Source organism: Cavia porcellus, unplaced genomic scaffold (assembly GCF_034190915.1).
Source record: "Cavia porcellus strain 051 isolate PalLab524CR breed Dunkin Hartley unplaced genomic scaffold, mCavPor4.1 scaffold_10, whole genome shotgun sequence".
In the NCBI taxonomy this organism is placed as follows: Eukaryota; Metazoa; Chordata; class Mammalia; order Rodentia; family Caviidae; genus Cavia; species Cavia porcellus.
Genome location: NW_026947493.1, coordinates 74,266,046 through 74,287,248, shown reverse-complemented (window position 1 = coordinate 74,287,248; position 21,203 = coordinate 74,266,046). Strand labels below are relative to the sequence as shown.

General features: G+C 39.2%; 1 protein-coding gene across 2 annotated transcripts in view; it reads right to left on the bottom strand.

Moving 5' to 3' along the window:
* Positions 1 to 4,030: 4,030 nt before the first annotated feature.
* Pkhd1l1 (PKHD1 like 1) overlaps positions 4,031 to 21,203 on the bottom strand; it is a 148,190-nt gene continuing 131,017 nt past the window's right edge. The window contains exons 71-78 of one of the 2 annotated variants that reach the window (XM_063257635.1): positions 20,083 to 20,240; positions 17,648 to 17,813; positions 13,965 to 14,309; positions 10,264 to 10,415; positions 9,703 to 9,849; positions 9,187 to 9,340; positions 5,481 to 5,747; positions 4,031 to 4,294 (exon numbers count right to left, since the gene is read on the bottom strand). In XM_063257635.1, coding sequence (XP_063113705.1) covers positions 4,284 to 4,294; positions 5,481 to 5,747; positions 9,187 to 9,340; positions 9,703 to 9,849; positions 10,264 to 10,415; positions 13,965 to 14,309; positions 17,648 to 17,813; positions 20,083 to 20,240 — 1,400 coding nt within the window. In that variant the 3' untranslated portion in view covers positions 4,031 to 4,283. The remainder of the gene's footprint in view (positions 4,295 to 5,480; positions 5,748 to 9,186; positions 9,341 to 9,702; positions 9,850 to 10,263; positions 10,416 to 13,964; positions 14,310 to 17,647; positions 17,814 to 20,082; positions 20,241 to 21,203) is intronic. The other variant, XM_063257634.1, reaches the window with a different exon arrangement.

Below are 21,203 nucleotides of genomic sequence, written 5' to 3'. Positions count from 1 at the left end.
CCAGAAAGAACAGTACTGAGTAGGAGAAAGCTAACAGATTGTTTCTTCTGCCACATGCTCCCAATACAGATGAAGTCTGGTATCATGCGTAGGGCTTCTCCCCACCACACACACACCAAGCAAATATGCAATCAATCCTGCATCAAAGACCACCTACCTGTCCTCTAGTTCAATTCAGTTCTGATTCTAGATACCTAGAGATTGCATTGAGCCTGCCCTTCCCCAATTTAGATGCCATTTGCAAGCCCCAGGTTGTAGGTTGCTTTTTTTGGGGTTTTGCCTGATGACTACGAATCAGGGTACCCACAACTCTCTTTGCAGATTCAGTTACCTTGCTTGAAAGGCTCACAGAACTCATGGAAATGCTTACATTTGTTTTGCCATTTATTATAAAGGACATTAGAGACGATGTAGATGATATACACAGGACTGAGCTATGGAGAAAGGATGCAGAACATCCATGTTCCTCTCTCCTAACATGATTCTGGGAACCTGTGTATTCAGCTGTCCCCAGGTCTTCTAACCCCATCTGTGTGGTTTTTTTTTAATGGAAACATCATTGCATTTTTGATACTCACAGACTAATAGACTCGCTCCCCAAAATGCCTGCTTTTCCAGAATCCATTTTAGCCTATCTGTGCAGTAGCATCCTATCTACCCTTTGTAGGACACGACCCCTTCTGAAATGGCAGGGGAAGGGGTCTTATCATCAACCAAGGCAGGTCAGAGAACGAAAGGGGAGATGAGGGTCTCTGTAATCTGTCTTAGCAGAAAGAAATTGTACTTTCTGTGGCCAGTCTTTGGGAGGGAGTTTTGAGTTGGGAATTATGGATAAAACTGAAAACATATACATCACAAAAGTGTGGCACAACAAAGGATTTTTATGACTTATACAATAGCTACATAACCAATTAATTGTTAGTTTAAAAATTAGTGTAAAATATTATTGGACTTTAAGCATCAACTTCTAAGACAGCACTAAGAGAAACATTTGCAAAAAATTTGAAAGCAACATGTAAAACCAGTGATTAACTAATGATTGAGGGCTGTGTGAAGCCTCATTGCCTATTTCTTCCCACCAAAGTGGGCATTTCCAAAGTAGTTTATCTAGCATGGAGTATTAAGTGTATTTAATATGATAAATCTAAAAATCTCAGAAAAAGAAGATGACTGGAAGCCTAAAGTTGTATCATGAATTTTTAGACAAAATCTATGACCAAGAAGCAAAATTTTAGAAGTAGCTTTTACTGCCAGATGACTTATATTAGAAAATCTCTTTATTAAAAAATCTATAGCTTTCAGAAGAGTAACTTAAAATATTAGGCAAGGAAAGACTACTGATGCTGGCAGTCCTGTAGCAATGTGCAAGTTATTTTTGCGTCTTTTCTAGAATCCAAATGTAGAAATTTGTTCCATAGATGCTAAAATTGCAATTCTTAGAATGTAGTTTTCTAACAGAAAGAAAGCATCATGGGATGGGAAGTAAACTGGATTTGCACTAGAAAGTTTAATGCTTAAGTCTTGACATACATTGGGGATACTTTGGGTTTCTCTCCTCCTTGTTTAGGAGCAGAGGTTTGTCACCGTGTCAGGGTAGGAACTGAGGGGAGTGGTAAAGTATTGAACTACCTGGCGGAGTGTGTTCAAGGCAAGCGCTCCCTGGACAAGGCAAATGTCCCTTTTGAAGGAGTTTCCATGTGTTTTCTGAGGGTCATATCCCATTATCAGGAACACCTTACACAGTTCCTTTAAAACTGGGTATTTCTGTACAGCTGTTTCTGTCAACCTTTTCCTCTAATTTCTAAGCATTGTGTACCCTCCTCCTAGCTTTCTTTTCCTGTATGGCTTCTAAACAGCCTCCTAGGCAAAACAGAAGACCTCCTCTCCACTAGAATCCAGGTTCAAGGGACATGCGGGATACTATGCTGTAACTGTACTTTCTGGAGCTCTGGAGTTGGCTGCCATAGGCTGCTTCAGCCCCCTGCTCTCTGGTTGGATTTCTGTGATTTAAATACCACTATATTGTGTGCTTTGTATACCACAGTGAAATCTATGAAGCTTCCCATGGGCAAACTGAAATTTCTTTCTTTTGGCTTGGCATTAGGAGCTAGTACCCCCTCTCCTGGCACAGTCGTCACCAAAGAACTCTCTGCAAACCCTCCTTTAGTATTCCACTCTTTCAGTCTGCCTACTTTGAAAGGCATTACATGTTTCTTTGGCACCCCATTTGTACTCTGTCTTAGCCAGCACTTCTATTTTAGTATCTGGCTAAAACATGACCCACAGAACAAACTCAAGCCCCTCAGACACGTGGACAGAAGGCTGCCACCCTGCCCTAGCCTTGTCTCTTGCCTTCCCTTTTGTGTCGCTTGGTGCTCCTTAACATCCAACTGCTTGTTGCTTGCTCCACATCCCGTGCTTCATCCATCCAATAAACAGTGAGCATCCACGAGGGCTAACTTGTGAGACGGCAATTCAGACTCCTGTGTGAGGCACAGCTCCCACCTGTGAGGTGCAGGGCATGTGGTGGTCTTTCCCCTTCTCCCTTGCAGCTATACCTTCTGCTTGAACTTCCTCCTTGCTCCCATGCTGCACTCCTCAACACTCATCCCAAGCACCATCTTGTAGAAGCTGTGTGTCATCGTACTCCATTTCCATAGAATGCCCTTTCCCCCAAAGGGAAGTGTTATGGCTTGTGTCTAGATGTCCCCCCAAAGCCTCATGGAGTCATAGGGTTTTTCACAGGTCACTCAGTCTAGAGTGTGTGATTGATTCCTAGTGCAGCACTAGGATTAAGAGTGCTGGGATTAAGGGTGGGTGACTGCTGGATGGGCCCACTGATTGGACTGGTGCGAGTAGACTGGATACAATATATGGGACAGGAAGAGGTTTATCTCCCCTTCCCTGGCTTGGTTTTTCTGTCTTCTGCCACCATGAACTGTTTCTCTTCAGGGATGCCCCTCTGCCAAGCCACCTTACCTCGGAGCCAGCTGATTATGGATTGAAATCTCTACAGATGGTGAGTTAAATAAACACTTCCACCTTTAACTTTGTGTGTTGTGTATTTTGTCCCAGCAATGAGAAAAGTAACTTAAGACAAGAAGCATCCCTCTTCACCCCACTCCAGCAACGTGGATCTCTCTCTCTCATAACCACACTGCACTGAAACGATCTAAGCAACCAACAATGATCAGAGATGAATCTACTAGAAGCTGATAAAGGGAGGAATAAAGATATGAGCTTTGTTGCATTCTCTCAACTGTCCCAAATGCTTGCAGTATGTGACCTGGTAGGAAGTAACTTCCGAGTCGCATCAGTCCCTGCTGTGGACATGGCTGCAATTCATTAATGTGATTTCTCCCAAATTAAGGATTCCTTATAAAATTTTCTAAAAGTTTTTTTATACTATGAGAACTTATAGTTATCTTAGCTGCATTAATCTGTGGCTTTCCACATTCCCTAATTTCTTTTCCTGAATAGAAAGTTGCTCCATTCTATGGTTGCATGTGTTTGAAGCAGCGCCACCTCCTCATAGGAACACTTTCTGTGTTGTGCTGGGCATTGAATCCAAAGCCTTGGGCACCCTGGGCAAGCACTCTGCACTAGAGGTACATCTCTAGACCCAGAAGTGCCTCTTTTGAGTGGAAAGGGGCAGGAAGTAGAGAACAAGCTTGCAGTTGTTCCAAAAGCATGTTCCTGAGACGCCCAGAAAACTCTCCTTCCATATTGGCCAGTTTGGCACTTCCAGAAATCCAGGACAACCTAAAATTCCCAAGTTATTACAGATCTGAAAGACAGTAACTCAGCCTGAGAAAGGCTAGCACAATTTTATCTCTCCCAAATCCTGAGATGTCTCCTAAGATTGTTGGATGTCAGAGACTCATCAATGGATTGAAACAAATAACCCCTTTCCAACCTGATATATTTTAAAAAAGTCAAAATGCCTTCAACCTGATCTAAATAGCTTAAGTCAAGCTCTAGCTCTAAATAAGTCTATGATTTCTTAATAAAATGACTTGGAGGTGGCATATCTGCTTCAAATCAGAGATTTATTAAAGTTTTCTCAGGTAAAATGAGAACATACAAATAAAAAGGAATCATAAGCAATTTATATTTTGAAGAAACCTGGCTTTTGTGATTAAAGCTGAGTACACATTAAACATTATAAAAATATTTTAGAATATTTTCTTGAAAATGCTCTAGAATTTTTACTGTTGTACCATAAAATAGGTCATAAAGGAATCTTGTGTTTTGTTTTCAGCATCTCCATTCAGAGCAGTCCTTTAGTTTCTTCCTGAAAAAGGAAAACAATCCCCCAAAAATGTTAAAAGCAGTTATAACATACAGTGTGACTAAAAATACAGTACTCATAATTTAAAATAATAATTATTTCTTTTTATTTTGTGGAAATGTGGAGAGAAAATTATGATTATATAAGATTATACAAGATAAAATATAAGATTTTTACACTCACGCTTTGCCAAATTTAGTGGAGCTTCATAATTCTCTTAAATGTAAAACACAGTTAAATTTGACTGCAAAGGCATAAAGCATCCCAACATTTTAATGCATCATAGTGTGGTAAAGCAGAAGAAAGCCTGATTTTAAAAAACCAGGATGTGAGCGGCCCCCAGAAGGATGCTGTGAGAGGCAGGTGTGCTGAGCAGCAGAACACACCCTGGTGGAGGGATTCTGAGGGATTCTGAGGCTAAGAAGACTCATCAGGGGAAGGAATGAAGCGGGAGGCTGTCTTCCAAATCAGTTTCAAGGCTTTTGGTGCTGTTTACATTTTGTATATAGTGAGGAATCGTTGAGGGTCTGAGATCAACATTATGGCTACATGGTCTTTTTAGGAAACTACCTAGAGCCACAGCGTGGAGCGGAGGAAAGACCCAAATGAAGTGTGTGAAAGCCAGGAATTCACAAGGCTATTGTAACAAGTGGAGTGAGAAGTGAAAGCGTTGGAGATGTACCAGGGAGACTTTACTGAGGGACAGATCTGAGAGTTAGGGCTGGCTGTAGATGGCGCAGAGCATGAGGGGGTGCAGAGCCTGGAGGAAAGGAAGAAGTATAAAAGTGTCCACCGGAGGGACCTGAAGAGATGGCACCGTCATCCACTGAGATGTAGGAAAGAAAAGCACGTCATGAAAGAGCATTTCAGGAACTGCTACAAAAGGGACAAGAATGAGGAGATAAATGTAGTCCAGAAAGGGAAAGTGTTTTGAGGGGACTTAATAACTGTGTGTCTTTTACTATAAATTTTTTTTTTTAAATTAAACCTTAATGGTAGACTTTGCTCACACCTCATACACAGCAACACGTACTGTGGGTAACACTGGCTGTAGGGTTGTCCTGTCTCTGCTCTTGCGGTTTGAGTGCCAAGCACAAACGCTGCACAGACACACTCGTTCCTCAGGAAACGTTAACTAGCACCAGAATATGTGGAGACGTACGTTACGTGCAAAATGAACTGTGCTTACCCACATTTATATTCAGCACAAAAGCTGCAGTCATGAATATTTCCAACAGCAACACTCTTCCCGCCAGACAGCTCATCAGGACAGCCACGGTCTGGGCAGCTGTGCCCACAGCTGATGCTTTGCTGTGGTTGCCGTTGCTGCCGCCACTGCTGCTGCTGCTAGTGCTGCTGCCACCGTCACCAGAGACAGACTGCACTGGCAGGCTGAACGTTCTAGATTCTGCCCGAATGACATCATCCAAGAGAAATTCAAGCTTATAATTTTTTCCTGGAGAAGGGGGAAAGGGAAACATCACAGTGGCTGACTTTCTTGGTTACTTTCCAATCAGCCTGAGTTGGTTTTCATTGATTTAAACACAATGTCTATTTACCAAAGAAGTGTTTTTGTAAAATGAGTCAAATTAAATGCTTTCAAGTACAAACAGTGGTGGAGAGGTCTCCAAATAACAAAATTTCAATCCTCCCATAACCAGGAGCAGGGGAACCAGGTAGATTTTATTTCTGCAGCAACACTGCCTGCTTGTTAGGGCTCTTTCCTAGAGATGGGAAGCCGGCTGTTTCAAACACAGAACAACAGGGAAGGCAGCCAGCATACAGGATCTGAGTCCTTTTCCTACCTGCCTGATCCAGGCATGTGGAGCTGTCAGCCCCACTTAGAGGGAGTGAAGGTGGATACTAAACTTGGCACTTTATAAAAATCTCAAACTACAGAAGACTTGAAAGAACAGTACAACTCTTGTATGCCCTCCACTCAAACTGAACAGTTTTTAACCACCTTCCACATTTATTTTAAGTCTGAGAGACTTAGACGATTGAGAGTCTTTCTAATTTCCCACCCCAGCTAAACATCTTGGAGAAATGTTAACCTATGTTTACAGGATGAATAATAATGAGCTCATCCAAATAATTTTTAATATCCATTCTGAATCTCCCGATAGTTTTTAATATGAAATAACTGATGTATTTTTCCATGATATAGTTTCTTCTGGTACTACTGCTATCATTAACTGTAGGTACCACATAGAACAGAATATGGAATACTTGCACAACCTTATAAGTTCTTACTCTTTTTTTGGTTTTAAAATCATTTCTGTTTCATTCTTCCTTTTTTTCAGGGAGAAACTATAATTAGACCTTGACCACACTTGTGCATTTACCAACAATGGCAATGTATTCTATAACTAGCAGCTTTAAGGGCACACACAGTTTTCAGATACTGACAATTCCTGGAAATGCTGTATTTAAGTTTTTCCTTTATTTCATTCTACAAAAAAAAATTCACAAAGTTTTGAGGCAACTGCACTTCACTTTTTAGCATGTTTGACAGGTAAAGAATTGACGGTTCTTAAAAATTGATCTGATCTTTCCGTTCTTGCAGTATTGCAAGGAAGCCCAAATTCACTTCATGGAAAAATCACACAGAAGACAAATGAAGAATGCAGAGAAACTCAAGAACCAGAACAATGGCCAGGGATTTAACTCAATGGCTTACAAGCTTGCCCAGCAAGTGTGAGATCATAAGGCCGATCCCTGGTACCAATTTTAAAAAAAGAACCAAAACTTTGGCACTCAAGCCATCTAAGCCAAAGCCATCAAGTAGACATCTCAGCTGAAGACTTACATATTAAGGAACATATATGATCCTTCCCTGCTCAAATTCCTGACCCGTACGATTGTGGATAAATGGAGGGTAATTGTTTTAACCCATTAGATTTTAAACATGTTTTATATGTAGCAATAGAATCTGAAACAGACACTAAACATTACATAGGTTGCTAGATAAGCAGGTCCCAAATGCCCGTCAGCAGATTGGTCAAAAATACAATCTCTTCACTTCCTAGTCTCCTCTGCAAGGGACTCCTTGCAGTGACTGATGCTAAGGGTGTCTACGAGCGAGTCAAAGTCTTCCTTCATTGCCTTACACTCCAGCAATCTTGCTTATTTGGGAGCCTTGCTATGTGGAAGTAATATTTCAAGGACGTTGGTCACAAGGTCAGGTCTTTTGCTGTAAGGTTCACCTTTATGAAGAGGTGAGCAACCTTCTCTTTGGGCAGTGCTCCTGTCAGATGCCTCATTTTCCTTAAAAACATCACAGGCCTGTTTTTTGGTTCGTTTTGTTTGGGTACCAGGGATCAAACTCACGACTCCCTGATTGCTAGGCAGGTAATTGTGCCACTGAGCTACATGCCCGGCCCTGTAGGTCTGTTATTATGTTGACTGCTGAAAGAACAACAAACACTAAGACATCCTAAGGGGCTGCCCAAGAGCGCAAAGTGGAATTCTTTGTCATTTGATTCTTGGCAAACAGGTAACCGTATGGTTTCCTCCCAGGCAGATGGAATATATCAAAGTATGAAACAATGAAAAATAAGGGAGACAATCTTTTGGAATTAGTTTAACTTCTGATATCATTTTTTTAAAGATTAGATTTGTTGGAAATTCTTATTTTTATAGTGATTTTTAATCAGACCTTCTGTGTATGTTTACATGTGTGTGTGTGTGTTTACATGTGTGTGTGTGTGTGTAGTGTGCCTACAAGTATATGTATTTCCACTGATACATGATTGACAGGGAGAGCAGTGATTAGAAGGGGGATGGGCCACCATAGAACCTTTTTGGAGGCTACCAGTGGTCTTAAATGAACCCCAAGTTGAATAGACAGATGAATGGAGGCCTGTTTCAAATACACACAACTTGTTCCCTCCATTCTTTTAGATACTACAAATTCATCACCAGTAATATTTGTAATTTGGAGATACCATTTGGTAAAATCATTTGTACCAAAGGAGTAATGCCACCAGCCCATATAGAGGTAATGTAAGAACACTGTGTGGAGTTTATGGTTGTAGTTACTGTAGTGACATTCAGTGTACCACTTGGCGCAGGCTGTAGGATGCACTTGATGAGATCTCACAGGAGACATCTGTTCCCAGTGCATGTTACAGTTCTCCACAGCTACTGGTTTGTGGCTGTGAGAGGCAGGGAGTCACGGTGATGCTCCCCTTTTCTCTGTGGCATTCACCTTCAGAGAACTACAGTCAACTTTCTATCTCAACTCCTGCTTAGGACATTAAGGTTAATGAGTTTGCATATCCTTTTCTGTCTTAAATTTGGAAATACAGGTATTAATTTTGCTTACAGAAATGTACACATATATAATGAGAAAATTTAGAAAAATGTACAAATGGATAAAAAAGAAAATGTAAATCATATATATATATATATATATATATATATAAAATATATGATTTTGGTCTGAGAATTGAACTCAAGACCTTGTACTTGCCAAGAAGGCACTGAGCTGTATCTCCAGCCCTAAATTATGTATAAATAATTTCATATTATCTACTTTTCTTTTCTTGATGGCTTATTTTAATTTCTATTTCATTTTTTGCACATTAAATATATTCTTATAAGCTTCATTAAATATTTTCTGAGATGAAGCAGAATATAATACCTACAGAATATAATTTCTACAGTTTTATTGACACTGGATTGTAGAATTTTTTGTTCATAAAGGGAAAATTGTAATTGTCTCTACTTAGGGTTTATATGTGAGACTCAAAAATAGCCCACTTAGACTGTCTGAAGGAGGATGGGGATTGGGGGAGGAGGAAGAGGACAGTAAGGGAGAGGAGTATGATGGAAGTATGTCATGTGCACGTATTAAAGTGCCATAGTGAAACCCAAGTACATAGGTCACCCACCTGTTCTGAGAGGAGTAAGGTCTGTGTAGTTGGCCCAACAGCTGCTAAATAGAATTGTTGTGTTTCCACCAAGGCCACTGACTTGGTTATTACTGGAGTCCTTGAGCACAGCCTTCAGAGTCAGTGAAGTAATCCCAACAGACACACAATTACCCTTAAGAAAAGAAATAGCAGAGGATTATAACCATTGTCCTGTTCCATGCTCTTCCGAAAAGGTATGCTAAACTTTTATGTTTTTTTAAATGCTTCATGACAAATTTGAAGTCCAGGAGGCTCCTTATCTCACCCAGAGCTCACAAACCGGGGCACGAGAGTGCCAATTTCATTTTAAGTGATGTAAGATGAAGACATGGAGAAACACTTTGAAACAGCAGAAGAGGATGCCCAGAGGTGCTAGTCCAGCTTCTAAGGGGCAGCAGGATCCTCCAGCTGCCAGCACCTTGGGACCAATCAAATCAGTTCCCTTTCCCGAACTTGTAGTTCAACTCCTTGCCTAGGGAGGAGGCTGTGACTTACCTCAGGATCCACGGCTTTTACTGAAGGCTGCTGAGAAAACGGCTGTCCAGGTTGTCCTGCCACTGGCTGAGTGACCACAGAGAGTGAGGACACCCGGGCCACGTGGTGAACAGGAAACGCAGCCCTGGCAACGGGCTGGGCAGTCACCTGGCAGGGACAGAGGAAAGGAATGGTTTTCCTATGACAAACTGCATCCACAGTAACGCTCAGCCAGGCAGAGTGGAATGAACTTACTGTTCATTTAAGAATAAGTTCAAAAAATATGTTCAATCCTCAAAGTAGTATCAGCACAACATCGCCTCTAAATCACACATATGAAGCACTGTTACAAACACTCAAAGCAAACCAAATGCAGAATTCATAGTTTTTAAAAGACGTTTCTTTTTAAAATCTAGTTTTTGAAACAAACTACATTGCTTTCATTTTAATGATTCCATAAAAGAGTCAAAAATGAATTAGAAAGCCTTGATCCCTAAATTACTGTGTTAAAGTAGAAAAAGTTAAAACAGGAAGTAATATTTTAAACAGCTAAAATGCATGTGTTTTAGCTTTTGTTCTTACCTTAATCCAGCCAGAATCATTTGGACTGGGAATAGGGTTGGTGATAGACATGGAAGAAATATTAAATCCAAGGATACCACTGATTTTTCCTAAAATTACAGCTTGTCCAAGAGAACCAGAAATTTCCTGAAATTCAGACAATTTCATCTGACCTAGGGGGAAACAGCATTATGATATTTGGATTATAAAAATATAGAATTGTGAGAACAAACAAGGGTTTTTTTTTATTATAGTTTTATTTGCATTGTTCCATCACATGGAATTCTAAGGTGTTCTAATGGCACCTAAGAAAAACATGACAATCATTAATGAAGAAAAAAAAGCAACTCAGTAGAATATTTTAAGATTGAATTAAAGAGTGAAAAATGAAATCAACACAAAAAAGTAAATGAAAACATATTAAAAAAAATCTGAATATTTTTCCATGTCACTTTTTCTTTAGCAGAACTATGCTGCATATTATCATTTAAAAAATAGGATGTTAATTTTGAAATGAAAGAATGATTACCATCCATTATATTAGACAGATATGTATTAATATCCTGCTGAAGTTATCATTAAATTGCTAGCAGGCTGTTAGTTGCTCTGGATATTTGACAATTTTTAAGGTTAACTTTAACACTGCGTGTGGTTTCTGTTCTCTTTTCTAGCATGGCAGGCCATGACAGGAACTCTCCCTAAAACGTACTGCCCACAGTTCTAACTGGCAAAGTGCAGCCTCCAGGTATTTTATCCCTTTGGGCAGAGCCCTGAGCTTGTGCTTGATCATCCCTAGTTCACCTCTCTGCCCCACCATATCCAATCAATCACCTCTGCCTCTACTGTCAAAGTCCCTGTAATGCCATCCTCAGGGCTGTTACTAAAACAGCTTACACTTGCTCTCTCATCTATTCTTGTCCCTTATGCTCCACCCCATGCACAGCATGTAAAGAAGTCATTCAACAACCTGTAATCAGAGTAATGTTCAATGTCCTTCAGGCCTTGCTTTGCCCTTGTTTCCTGCATGGTCCACACCCAGAGTCATACGCTGAGGTCCCAAATTCTTGAGTTTTTTCCTTTATGGCTGTTATGCACTAAAAACTGGTGGTCAACTTAACGACAGCAGAATTAAATCAGCATGATACTGAGTATAGATGTTCCACCTGAGGAAAGTTGCCAGCATAAATAGAGATGTAGAGAAGGAGAGGTGAGGCATTGTGGGTTTCTCTAAGTGTTGCTATTTCAGCCACTGGTTCTCCTGGAGGAGCTCATCATGAGTAGTTTCTCCAGTGTGAGTTCGACCATTGTCATCGGAGGAGCTCGGGACCTTGTTGGTGAGAGTGGCTGTGGTTCACTTTGGGATAGCTCTGGTCCTTACATAGAGCATCGCTTCCTGGCTCAGGAGGGGAAGATGTATACTGTTTAATCTCCAGGATGAACTCATCACACTGGCTTCCTGAATCGTACTTGACTGTGCTTATCTCAGAGGAGCTCGTGACCTCTGTTGTTGCTGAGGATGGCTATGATGCTTTTCAGGAAAGCCTTGGTCCTTGTTTTGAGTGTGACTTCTCTGCTCCAGTGTAGAACCCTCAACCTACCAGCACAGCTCCTTCATCCCACTGGCATAGACTTTCTAGTGTCCATCACTGACCTTTGGGCCTTCCCAGTGTGAATCCATAAAAGAGACTGGTGAGTCTTCTCATGGGCTCTAGACCTCCAGTTGGACTTGTGGGAGGCATTGTCATGGGCTCTCAGTCTTTATCTGGACTCATGTGGGACGTTGCTGTGGGATCCAGGCCCTTGGCTAAATATTCTGAGTCTTTAGTGTTATGGACAGATTTCCTGCACTTTCTGTGTTTAACTCTGGATGACCATCATAAATAATATTATAAATTCTGTGTCCTGATTCTAATTGTTCTCCTCACAACCCCTGACTACAACGATGGCTAAACCATGAAGTTCAGTGTGTTCGGAAGTAGTCAGTGCCCTGCACCAGTGTGTCTCATATGATACTTTGAAACCCACAGTCAAGAAATTTTAGTTTAAAATATGTCTTTTACAAAATTCACCCTCTTTGGACAAATGCTAAGTCTTTCCAATTTTTCCCTCTCCTCTGACTCCTTCAAGAACAGTCTTCCCCAAGAAGGTTTCCCAAGCATGAGGGTTCAGGAGAGCTGGTCACAGTGGTACACTAGTCCTGCCTTGCCTTCTCTGGCATTTGGCACAGTGATAGGTCTGCCCTGGCCTGCACCACTAACAGGTTCCCTCTGACAGTGTAAAATGGGAAGGCATCCCTTCTGCTGACCACCATCCAGGAACTAAAGATTTTCTTGAAGTTCTCTTACACCTGATGCCAAGACTCTCCCTGCCCAGAGGTCTCTTAGTCCCTAAAAAATCCCATTCCAGGATGCCTGGAAACTTTTATGAGCTTATGTGTTCTTGTCCCTATGATCTGTGTTCTTAGGTTATCTTATATCTATCTGGATAAACCCAACAAGCTAAAATTGCTTTAGGGAGATGAGGCCTCAGAAGTTATGTGTGAGAATATCAAGGGCACACATGGGAAATAAACTATAATTTCTTTGGGGATTTAGTGGCTAGTGTGTGCGTTTTGGACCTCACTACCTATGAGGGTTTACTAGGGATTTCTAAGAGCTGGTGAGTAATCTGCATGAGTACCACAGACACATTATGACAGCCTCTCTAAATTCACAGGCTAAGCATGCAGAGTCCAAAGTGCTGACCCTGAAACTCCAAAGAACTGCAGGGCCGAGAAGGAAAGTCAACTATGATGCAGCCAGAAAGGGGTCTGTTTGCAATAAAACCCTGCGTTTCCAACCCACACAGATTCACCACATCACACCGCTGTACCCCTTTCAGCCCTCCTCTCTCAGGGGTAAGGCCGCCGCCCTAGGTAGATCTCCCCTGATCTACATTAGGCCGAATCCTGTTTTAATTTAGTAATCATTACAACAAAGAAACAGGGGCTTACATTTCTTCACAGTTTCAAAATAGGTGAAGGGTCTCTAGGCCTTTACAAGGTTCAGATTATGGGCTGGTGAGATTCCCTAAGGCCTTGTTTAGGAGGTCCTGAACTGAAATTAGAAATTCCACTGGGCCTAGCTATTACCCCTTCTAAATATCTTCCCCCCCAAATTAAAAACATTACATTACAGTGATAAATGCATACCCATGTGTATAGCAGTACAACTCATAATAGCTGAAGCTTTTGAAAGTGGTCTGTAGATCCATCAACAGATGAATGGGTTAGAAAAATTTGGGTTTTGTACACAATGGAGAACTATTTTGCCATTAAGAAGGACACAGTTGAATTGTTTGTTGGAAAATGAATGTACTTTGAGACCAAAATGTTAGGTTCAAAAATCAGACTATTAAGCACACAAGTTTAAACTATTAAGCACACAAGTTGTAATTTCTCTTACATGACAAATCTAAAGTATAAATAACTTTAAAATACAAAGTAAAAGACAGTAATAAACAGGACAATGGATGTTTTGTAATAGGGAGGGATCTGGAGACAGAGAGAGGAGAAAGGGAGAGGAAGGGAATGGAAATTTAAAAATCTTTTAAATATATGCACCTACCTCCAAAGATAAATGTAAACATCATACACTACAAACACGTATCAATGAAAATTTAAAGTTATTTGTGACTGTGGACTGATAATTCCATTCCCGTATCTCAAAGTCTACTATTCATACCTGTGGTGTCATTGCTTAAGATCCGCATGGGAGGCTCTCCAATCTCTAACTCAATTGAATGTCCTGTAGATCTTTTCCTCCTCAGACTCTTTTCACGTATTACTTTGCTGACTCGGATTTTGTGACTTGGTATATTTAGGAACAAGGCGAGATTTCTAACCAGATTGTGTGAGCTGTAAAAGTCATCTTCTGTTACAGCAGGTAATTGAAAAGAAACAAATATGACCATGGCGGTGTGGATTTCAACAGGTGTGGTTCCTTTAACCAAAATGTAAAGCATCTGGTAGGTTCTGTCAAAGTAGTTTTCACCGAGAACAGTGGAATTCAGTTTAGGAAGAAACTGGTCTAGGAAGAAAAGAAGTGCCCCAAACTCAGAGTTAAATATATTTACATTATTACAATTACAATACATAATTACTATGTTTCAAGTCAGAAAATTCAAAAAAAGTTCAACATTATCATTTCATATGACAGTATACATACTATAAACAAATTTTTCTAGAACTGACTTGCAGAATTGAAGTCAATCCTTTACTATTCATGATCATTATATATTAAATTTAATTCTTAAAAATCAGCTGTAGACTCAGTATAAATAAAAGCAAGTCTTATTATAAACCCAGGAATTTATACAATACTTATACTATTTATATCTTTAGACTTTTAAAGCCAAAGTGTTTGTAATTTTAAAAATAGGAATTTGACTTTAATAGCCATCTAATTTATGCTGTTAGGATGCAGTGATTCTATTTTAAACAAGAACAAGGGTACAAAATAAAAATAATGCATATAATAAAGCATCTCAGAAGAATCTTAAGTGTGAAAAAAAAAACTATGGTTAATCTATGGTTAATTGAATTCCCATAGAGGAAATTAAATTTTGTAAAGTTGCTTGAGATTATTTGAATATGTGTGTATATACATATATATGTATAAGTGCTATGATTTGTGGCAACAATTCACAATGTTTAAGAGAATAAATCCATCAATACATTGAACTGAAGGCTGAGTTTATAACAGTAGTGAAATAAGACAGACAGCTTCTTTCCACATTTCATGGTGAAGTTTACTAAGAAAAGGAAATTAAGATTTTAAGAAGAAGAGGAAATTTCTTATGAATATCACAGATAACAGCTTTAAGAAGCTATTTCATTATACTATAGATTTCCTTACTATGCACTAACATAAACCTGAGTGGCAGGTTGGCTTAAGCATTCTGTGAACCTGACAAGTGAGGTATATTACAGACTGAGCACGCTCCCCAGCTATTATTGAAGCATATTCACCATTCATTCTTGGTAACTTTCTCATGTTACCACAGCAATGAAGAAGCAGAGATATACATAATAGAACACTAAGGAAAGCACAGAAATATAGAGAAATTCATAATACAGGTATAATATTTTGCATTCTAAGTGCAAAAGCAAAACTTTGACTTAAAAGCAATGCTACGGGCCGGGCACATAGCTAGGATATAGGATGCATTGTATTCACCTAGAATGCCTGATGCCCTGAGTTCAATTCCCAGCTGAGAAGGGGCAGGAAGATGCAATGCTAGTTCATTAAAAGAACAACAGCAGAAATAACAATGCATGCCCACATTTATCTATGAGAAGGCAGTGACAGTATTGTGTTTCATCCCCTCAGCAGCTGCCCTAACAATTCTCCATATTAAATTCTGCCTACTAAGTTGGGTTCTACTCTCCTAATTTTGGATGAGAGTGCTCAGTACCATATGTGTTATTTTAAAAGCTTGAAATGTATAAAAACTAAGCTGTAAATATGTGCAGTCATTTAATGGTAGAAAGTGGTAAGGCTGTCTCTTAGCCTAATTTAAGAGTCGATATAGCACAATGGTCACGTGTGTGAGTTCCAGACTTGGGCTGTTTACCAAAGCTGAATCCATTTGCAGACTGGAGGGGAAGAACCAGGCCCCATGGGAGGAGATCCCCGCCAGGATTCCAGTGCCATGCAGGGTAGCTGGTGGCTTGGAGGGAGCCAGACCCAAGCCTCTCTCTGTGAGTCAGCGACTTTCACGGACTGTGGACGGGGAGAGCCAGGTCCTACAGGGAGGGATCCTGCTCCTGTTCCTGGAAACCATATCATTTTCATTGTTTTTTCTTTCGGATTGGAGTTTATTCTCTTTTGTTTTGTTTATGTTAACTCTGATGGCACAAGCAGCTATTTGAAAGATAGCAAGACATGTTATGGAAGACATTATGTGTTTACTATTGGCTTGTTTTGAGGTTCTTTATTGCATTGTTTTTGTTTTTGTTTCTATTCTATCTTGTTCTGTTGGGTTTTTTTTAATATGTCCAAAGGTATCTGCAGCTATTTTGAAGATGACAACGGCATCATGGTAACTATGGATGATTTCAAAAGGTTTGGAAGTCCTGTATCACTAATTCTGGTTTATTTTGATTGATTTTATTATTTTATTTTCCTAGGGTTTTTTTTTCCTCTTTAAAGAGTCTGTAACAGCTTTCAGATTGCTAAGGACTAAATTGTGTCACCTCCAAATTCATATGCTGCACTCCTGATCCCCACTAAGATGACATTAAGAAATGGAGGCCCCTGGGGAGAAACTAAGGTTAGTTCAGACTGTGAGGTAAAGACACCAGGACAAAAAGAGACCCTGACCTTCTCCATGGTCTGAGAACACAGCAAGAAAGTGGGTTTGGCCAAGAAGAGAGGCTCATCAGAACCTGACCACACAGGCACTGAGATTTCAGGTTCTGTCTACAGATCTGTGAGAAATACCTTTCTGTTTTTAAGTCGTGGTACTTTGTTACAGCAGCCTGAACAGACTAATACAAAAACCTTAACAAATTACCACCCGTACCTCAGTTTCCTCATCAGTGCCTACTGTCTAAGGTTATTATGACACAGTAATAAAGCACTTAGAACAATGCCTGAGATATAGTAGTGTCCTAGAAACACTCACTAATCATACTAATAGTAAAAATAAGAATTTATAAATGGTGAAGATTTTAGGTCACTCATACATGTTCTCAAGCCTTTTGTTTGTTTGGTTTTTGGTCAAGCCTAACTTTTGATATGATCTTCAGTAAATACCGACACATCGTTGGCCACAATTATAGAGCATGTCTACAAATGAAAGGTAGCACACAGGGAATGAAATGCCCACTGTCAGTATCACTAGAATCCTGTTTAACAAAAACACTTAAATGAGCAGAGACTAATCCTGGTTTTATAGCTAGGGCTAAGTGAACAAGTAGCTCCTCTCATATATTTCATTTAAATCAAGGTTAATTTATCATGTCAACTTCATAGTATTCAGCTTACTTAATATTGACTTTCTTGGCAATACATCTGGTGGCTACCAAGTAATTTAGGTTCTGATGTTCATGAAATAAAAGTAAGAGTGATAAAGTAAAACTTCCAAACACAATCTCTTTAGACCCAGAGAGAATTAAATGCAAAGTCTGTGGACTTCAAAACTTCTTAGAAAAATGTACCCATCGTGAACATAACAGGTATCCGTCTTTGCAAATGGAGAAGAGCATTACTATAAGTGATCTACCAGGATCATAAATGAACACAACCTAGTGTTTGGTGAATAATGACTAAAAACTTTTCTCATGCATTTGTAATTGGCTAAAGAATTTAAAATGCTAATCAAATATTATGGAAGATTTTATAAATAACTACAGTTCAGGTACCATGTGCTTTGTACTTCTCTGAGGAAATGCCTGCACGGGGGTCCCTGTTAAATGCACAGAGCTTCTGTTGAGGGTTCCATATTGTATCTCTGGGACACACCAGTGAATTGTTCACATACACATCCAAACGCTGAAGTGTGGAATAAAAAATTCCAACTAGAACAGCCTGTTAAAATAAAAAAACAAATTGTATTTTAAGAGAGCGGTAAGACAGAATGTTAAGAATTTAGCACTTTAAAATATCTTCCAACTGTGCACACCAATACAAACATTAAAACTAAGTTTTATAGATTTAGGACAAACATGGAACTAAAATTTACAATGGGCTTGATAGCTCTGAACACAGACTTTACAGCTTCACCCTTAATTGATGGTTCTCGGAAGAAGAGAGTAATGTAAGAAAGGAATTATTAGATGAGCACTTCTAAATTGAGAAAAGCATTCTTTCAAAAGACATTTAAGTACAGTATAGGCTTTCAGTTACCAACAAGAGGGGCTGAGCAGTGTTCTGTCATGCGGCCACACGAATATAGGTGCTTAAGGCTAAAAACAAATACTTAAGGCTGAGAAAAATTTGGTAGTAAGACTAATAAAATTAGCCAAAACAACTGCATTTTGTGGCCCAATTTTGTTTGCTTTTCACATTTATATTCCCTACACATCATACCATCAGACATGACCGTAAAGTTAAGATGACTGGAGTTTGTGAGGGTGCAGAAGGATTAACATGGAGCTCTGGTGACATCATGGTCTAGCGTAAGGCAATTACACAGGAGGATTAACAAGCAGCCTAATAAGCTAAATCAATGCGGAAGCTTATTTTGACATTATCTTCAGAGGCTCAGCATACTAATAGCCATATTAGATTGTAGTCTGCATTCTTACTTTTTAAATTAAAATATTCTCCTTAGTTTTTTTTTTTTTTTAAATTGAAGGCAGATTCTTATCTCAGCCTTGTACTTTTGTAGGTGCTGGCAAGAGCCACTGTGTTTTTTAGGTTTACATCCTCGAGTGAGTTGAGAGATGATAAATAATAAAAATGATAAACAGTAAAGTCTGAAGCACATTAGAATGTGATAAGCACTATGGAAAAAAGAAAAAGTAAATCAAGGTATGAAAAATTTGGAAAATCAAATGGTGAGGGGGACCAGGGTCAGCCTTTTGTGGGGATGGGATATTTAGCTACACAGGTTAGAATGCTCCAGGCGGATGTAACATCTGCAGCAAGACAGTGACGGGTCTGTAGTACTGAGAAACACTAAGAAGCCCAGTGTGCTGGAGGAATAGGAGAAGCAGAAAATCTTTGCTCTGAGCTACATCCCTAACACTTTACTTTCACTTTTTTATTTTCAGAGGCTCTTGCTAAGTTGCTTAATTTTCCAGTCAGCTCAACCTTGCAATCCTTCTGCCTCATCCTCTCCTGAGTGCTGGGATTGTAGGTGTGTACCACTATGCCTGCCTTTAAGGAATCTGATTTCAGTACAAATGCCAGTACGGAAATCCCTCAGGCTTTGGTGCAGAGCAGAGACCTGTTTTGATGTTTGATCAGAGAAGAAAATTAATGTGCTGCAGGTATCTGGCTACCGGGGTGAGAAAAAGCCATAGAAGGGCAAAGGTAGCAGGAGGAAGAGGACTTGGAAGGTAACTGCCTCGATCCAGAGAAGAGATAACGTTGGCTTCATGGGATGGTAGCAATGCAAGAGAGGAGATGTGATTGGATTCTAGATACTTCAAAGGGAAACTCAACAGAATTCACAGAAGGACTGGATGAAAAATATGAGGAAAAAAAAGAGCCAGGAGGCATTCCCAGGTTCTATTTTGAACAAGTTGAATTTGTCCCCTTCCTGGTTTCATCTTTTCAAGTTTCTACCTTCATATTCCTAACACAAAGGGCCCTTTAAGTTTCATACCCATAGAAAAGAAAATATAAATTATAGTACTTGATGTAGTCTATAAATTTAATCATCCCAAGAAAATTCAGTTTATAGCAAAGACTCGATGTTGTCAAAATATTTAAAATAATATGCTGCAATGCTGAACTAAATTCCAAAGGTGTATCTCTGACATATACATAATAGTCCCAGGGAAGAATAAATACATATTCTAAGTGATCAGATTAGTGGAATATAAACTATTTTTATGTAACAATTTAGGTTTGCTTGCTAATCATTTAGGCATCATTCTTCTGCCTCAAATATGGAGCCTAACAATTAAGTGCATACTGGGAGAAGGATGTTTGGTATCTAAATACACTTTTTGGTTGAGAAAAACTGTCTAGGCTAAGAATATTTTTACTAATATCATATGAGGCCTTCAAAATAGAGCAGGGCTGATAATGCTAGAACAGAGAATGAGATATAATCCTTAGCAGATAGAAACATGTGCAAATAAATCAACCACAATAATTTTACAATAACATTTTCATCTTGCCTTACCCTAGTATGCTCAACATTAAGCAGCATCAATCGAAGATTCTGAGGACTGGTGCCCGTGAAGTAAACCTCGTAAGATTTGTTCAGAGCCACAATACTATGAAACAGGGATAGTCTTCTCTGGCATGTGTATCCTACACACCAGCCATGATCCTGTGGGCCTGAGGTCATACAAAATGAAAGCTCATGTTCTTTTATTTTGAGTATCATTAGCAGAAAATATGAAGCATAACAGTATTCAAAGTCAATTTCAATAGTTGAGTTCCAATGCAAGTTTAGCATTTGTGCCCAGTAAGTACGCTATCATCCTGTCTACCCACCCAGGCTTTTCTCCACCCCTTGGCTGAAAAAGAAAGGCAGGGAAACAACTCATTCCCATGACCATGTTTACTACACTGTCCTGGCTAGAAGGGTAAATAAATGTACACTGGAAGATCACTGAGGTAAACAGGAGATTTACATGCATTTCTATTTCATAATAAAATTCAAGCTTCATATAGTGAAGAAGAAAATATTTGATCTTTCTCCTCTCTTATCAAACATGAGTTTAGATAAAGAGCCATCTTTCTCAGGCTCCTTACTAAGAAATAGATTCTAACGTAGTTATTTTGAAAAATAGGGCTAGTCCTTCGAAAGACTGGACATTTGTTCTGGATTATTGATTCATTAATGTGTTGTTCATTTGTTCATTAACTTATAAATCCAGTCATGTTTGTTTTGACCAAGTCTTTAAGAATCTTCAATTTGAATTTTAATTTAATAAATTTTGTTAAAAATCTGACTATAGTGTATTGGAAGATCAACAAAATTAATAAGCTGAAGCCATGTAAGAAATAAAATTTCATTAAACCCTCTAAAAAGCCATGAGACACTAGATGCTTGTTTACTGGAGTCCAGGTATTTTCAGAACAGCTGTAACATGACTTTCATGAAAAACTTCTTAATTTTACTTAAATATAAATGCAGCAACCTATGGAATGATGAACTTTCTTTACATTATTTATGCAATATGTTTACTGCATTTTGTGGCTTACTTAGGAGCACTATCAATATTGATAATTAAATTTTAATCAAAATTTAAACCAATATAAACTTCTAAAACTCAAGTAGAACATAACATTCCA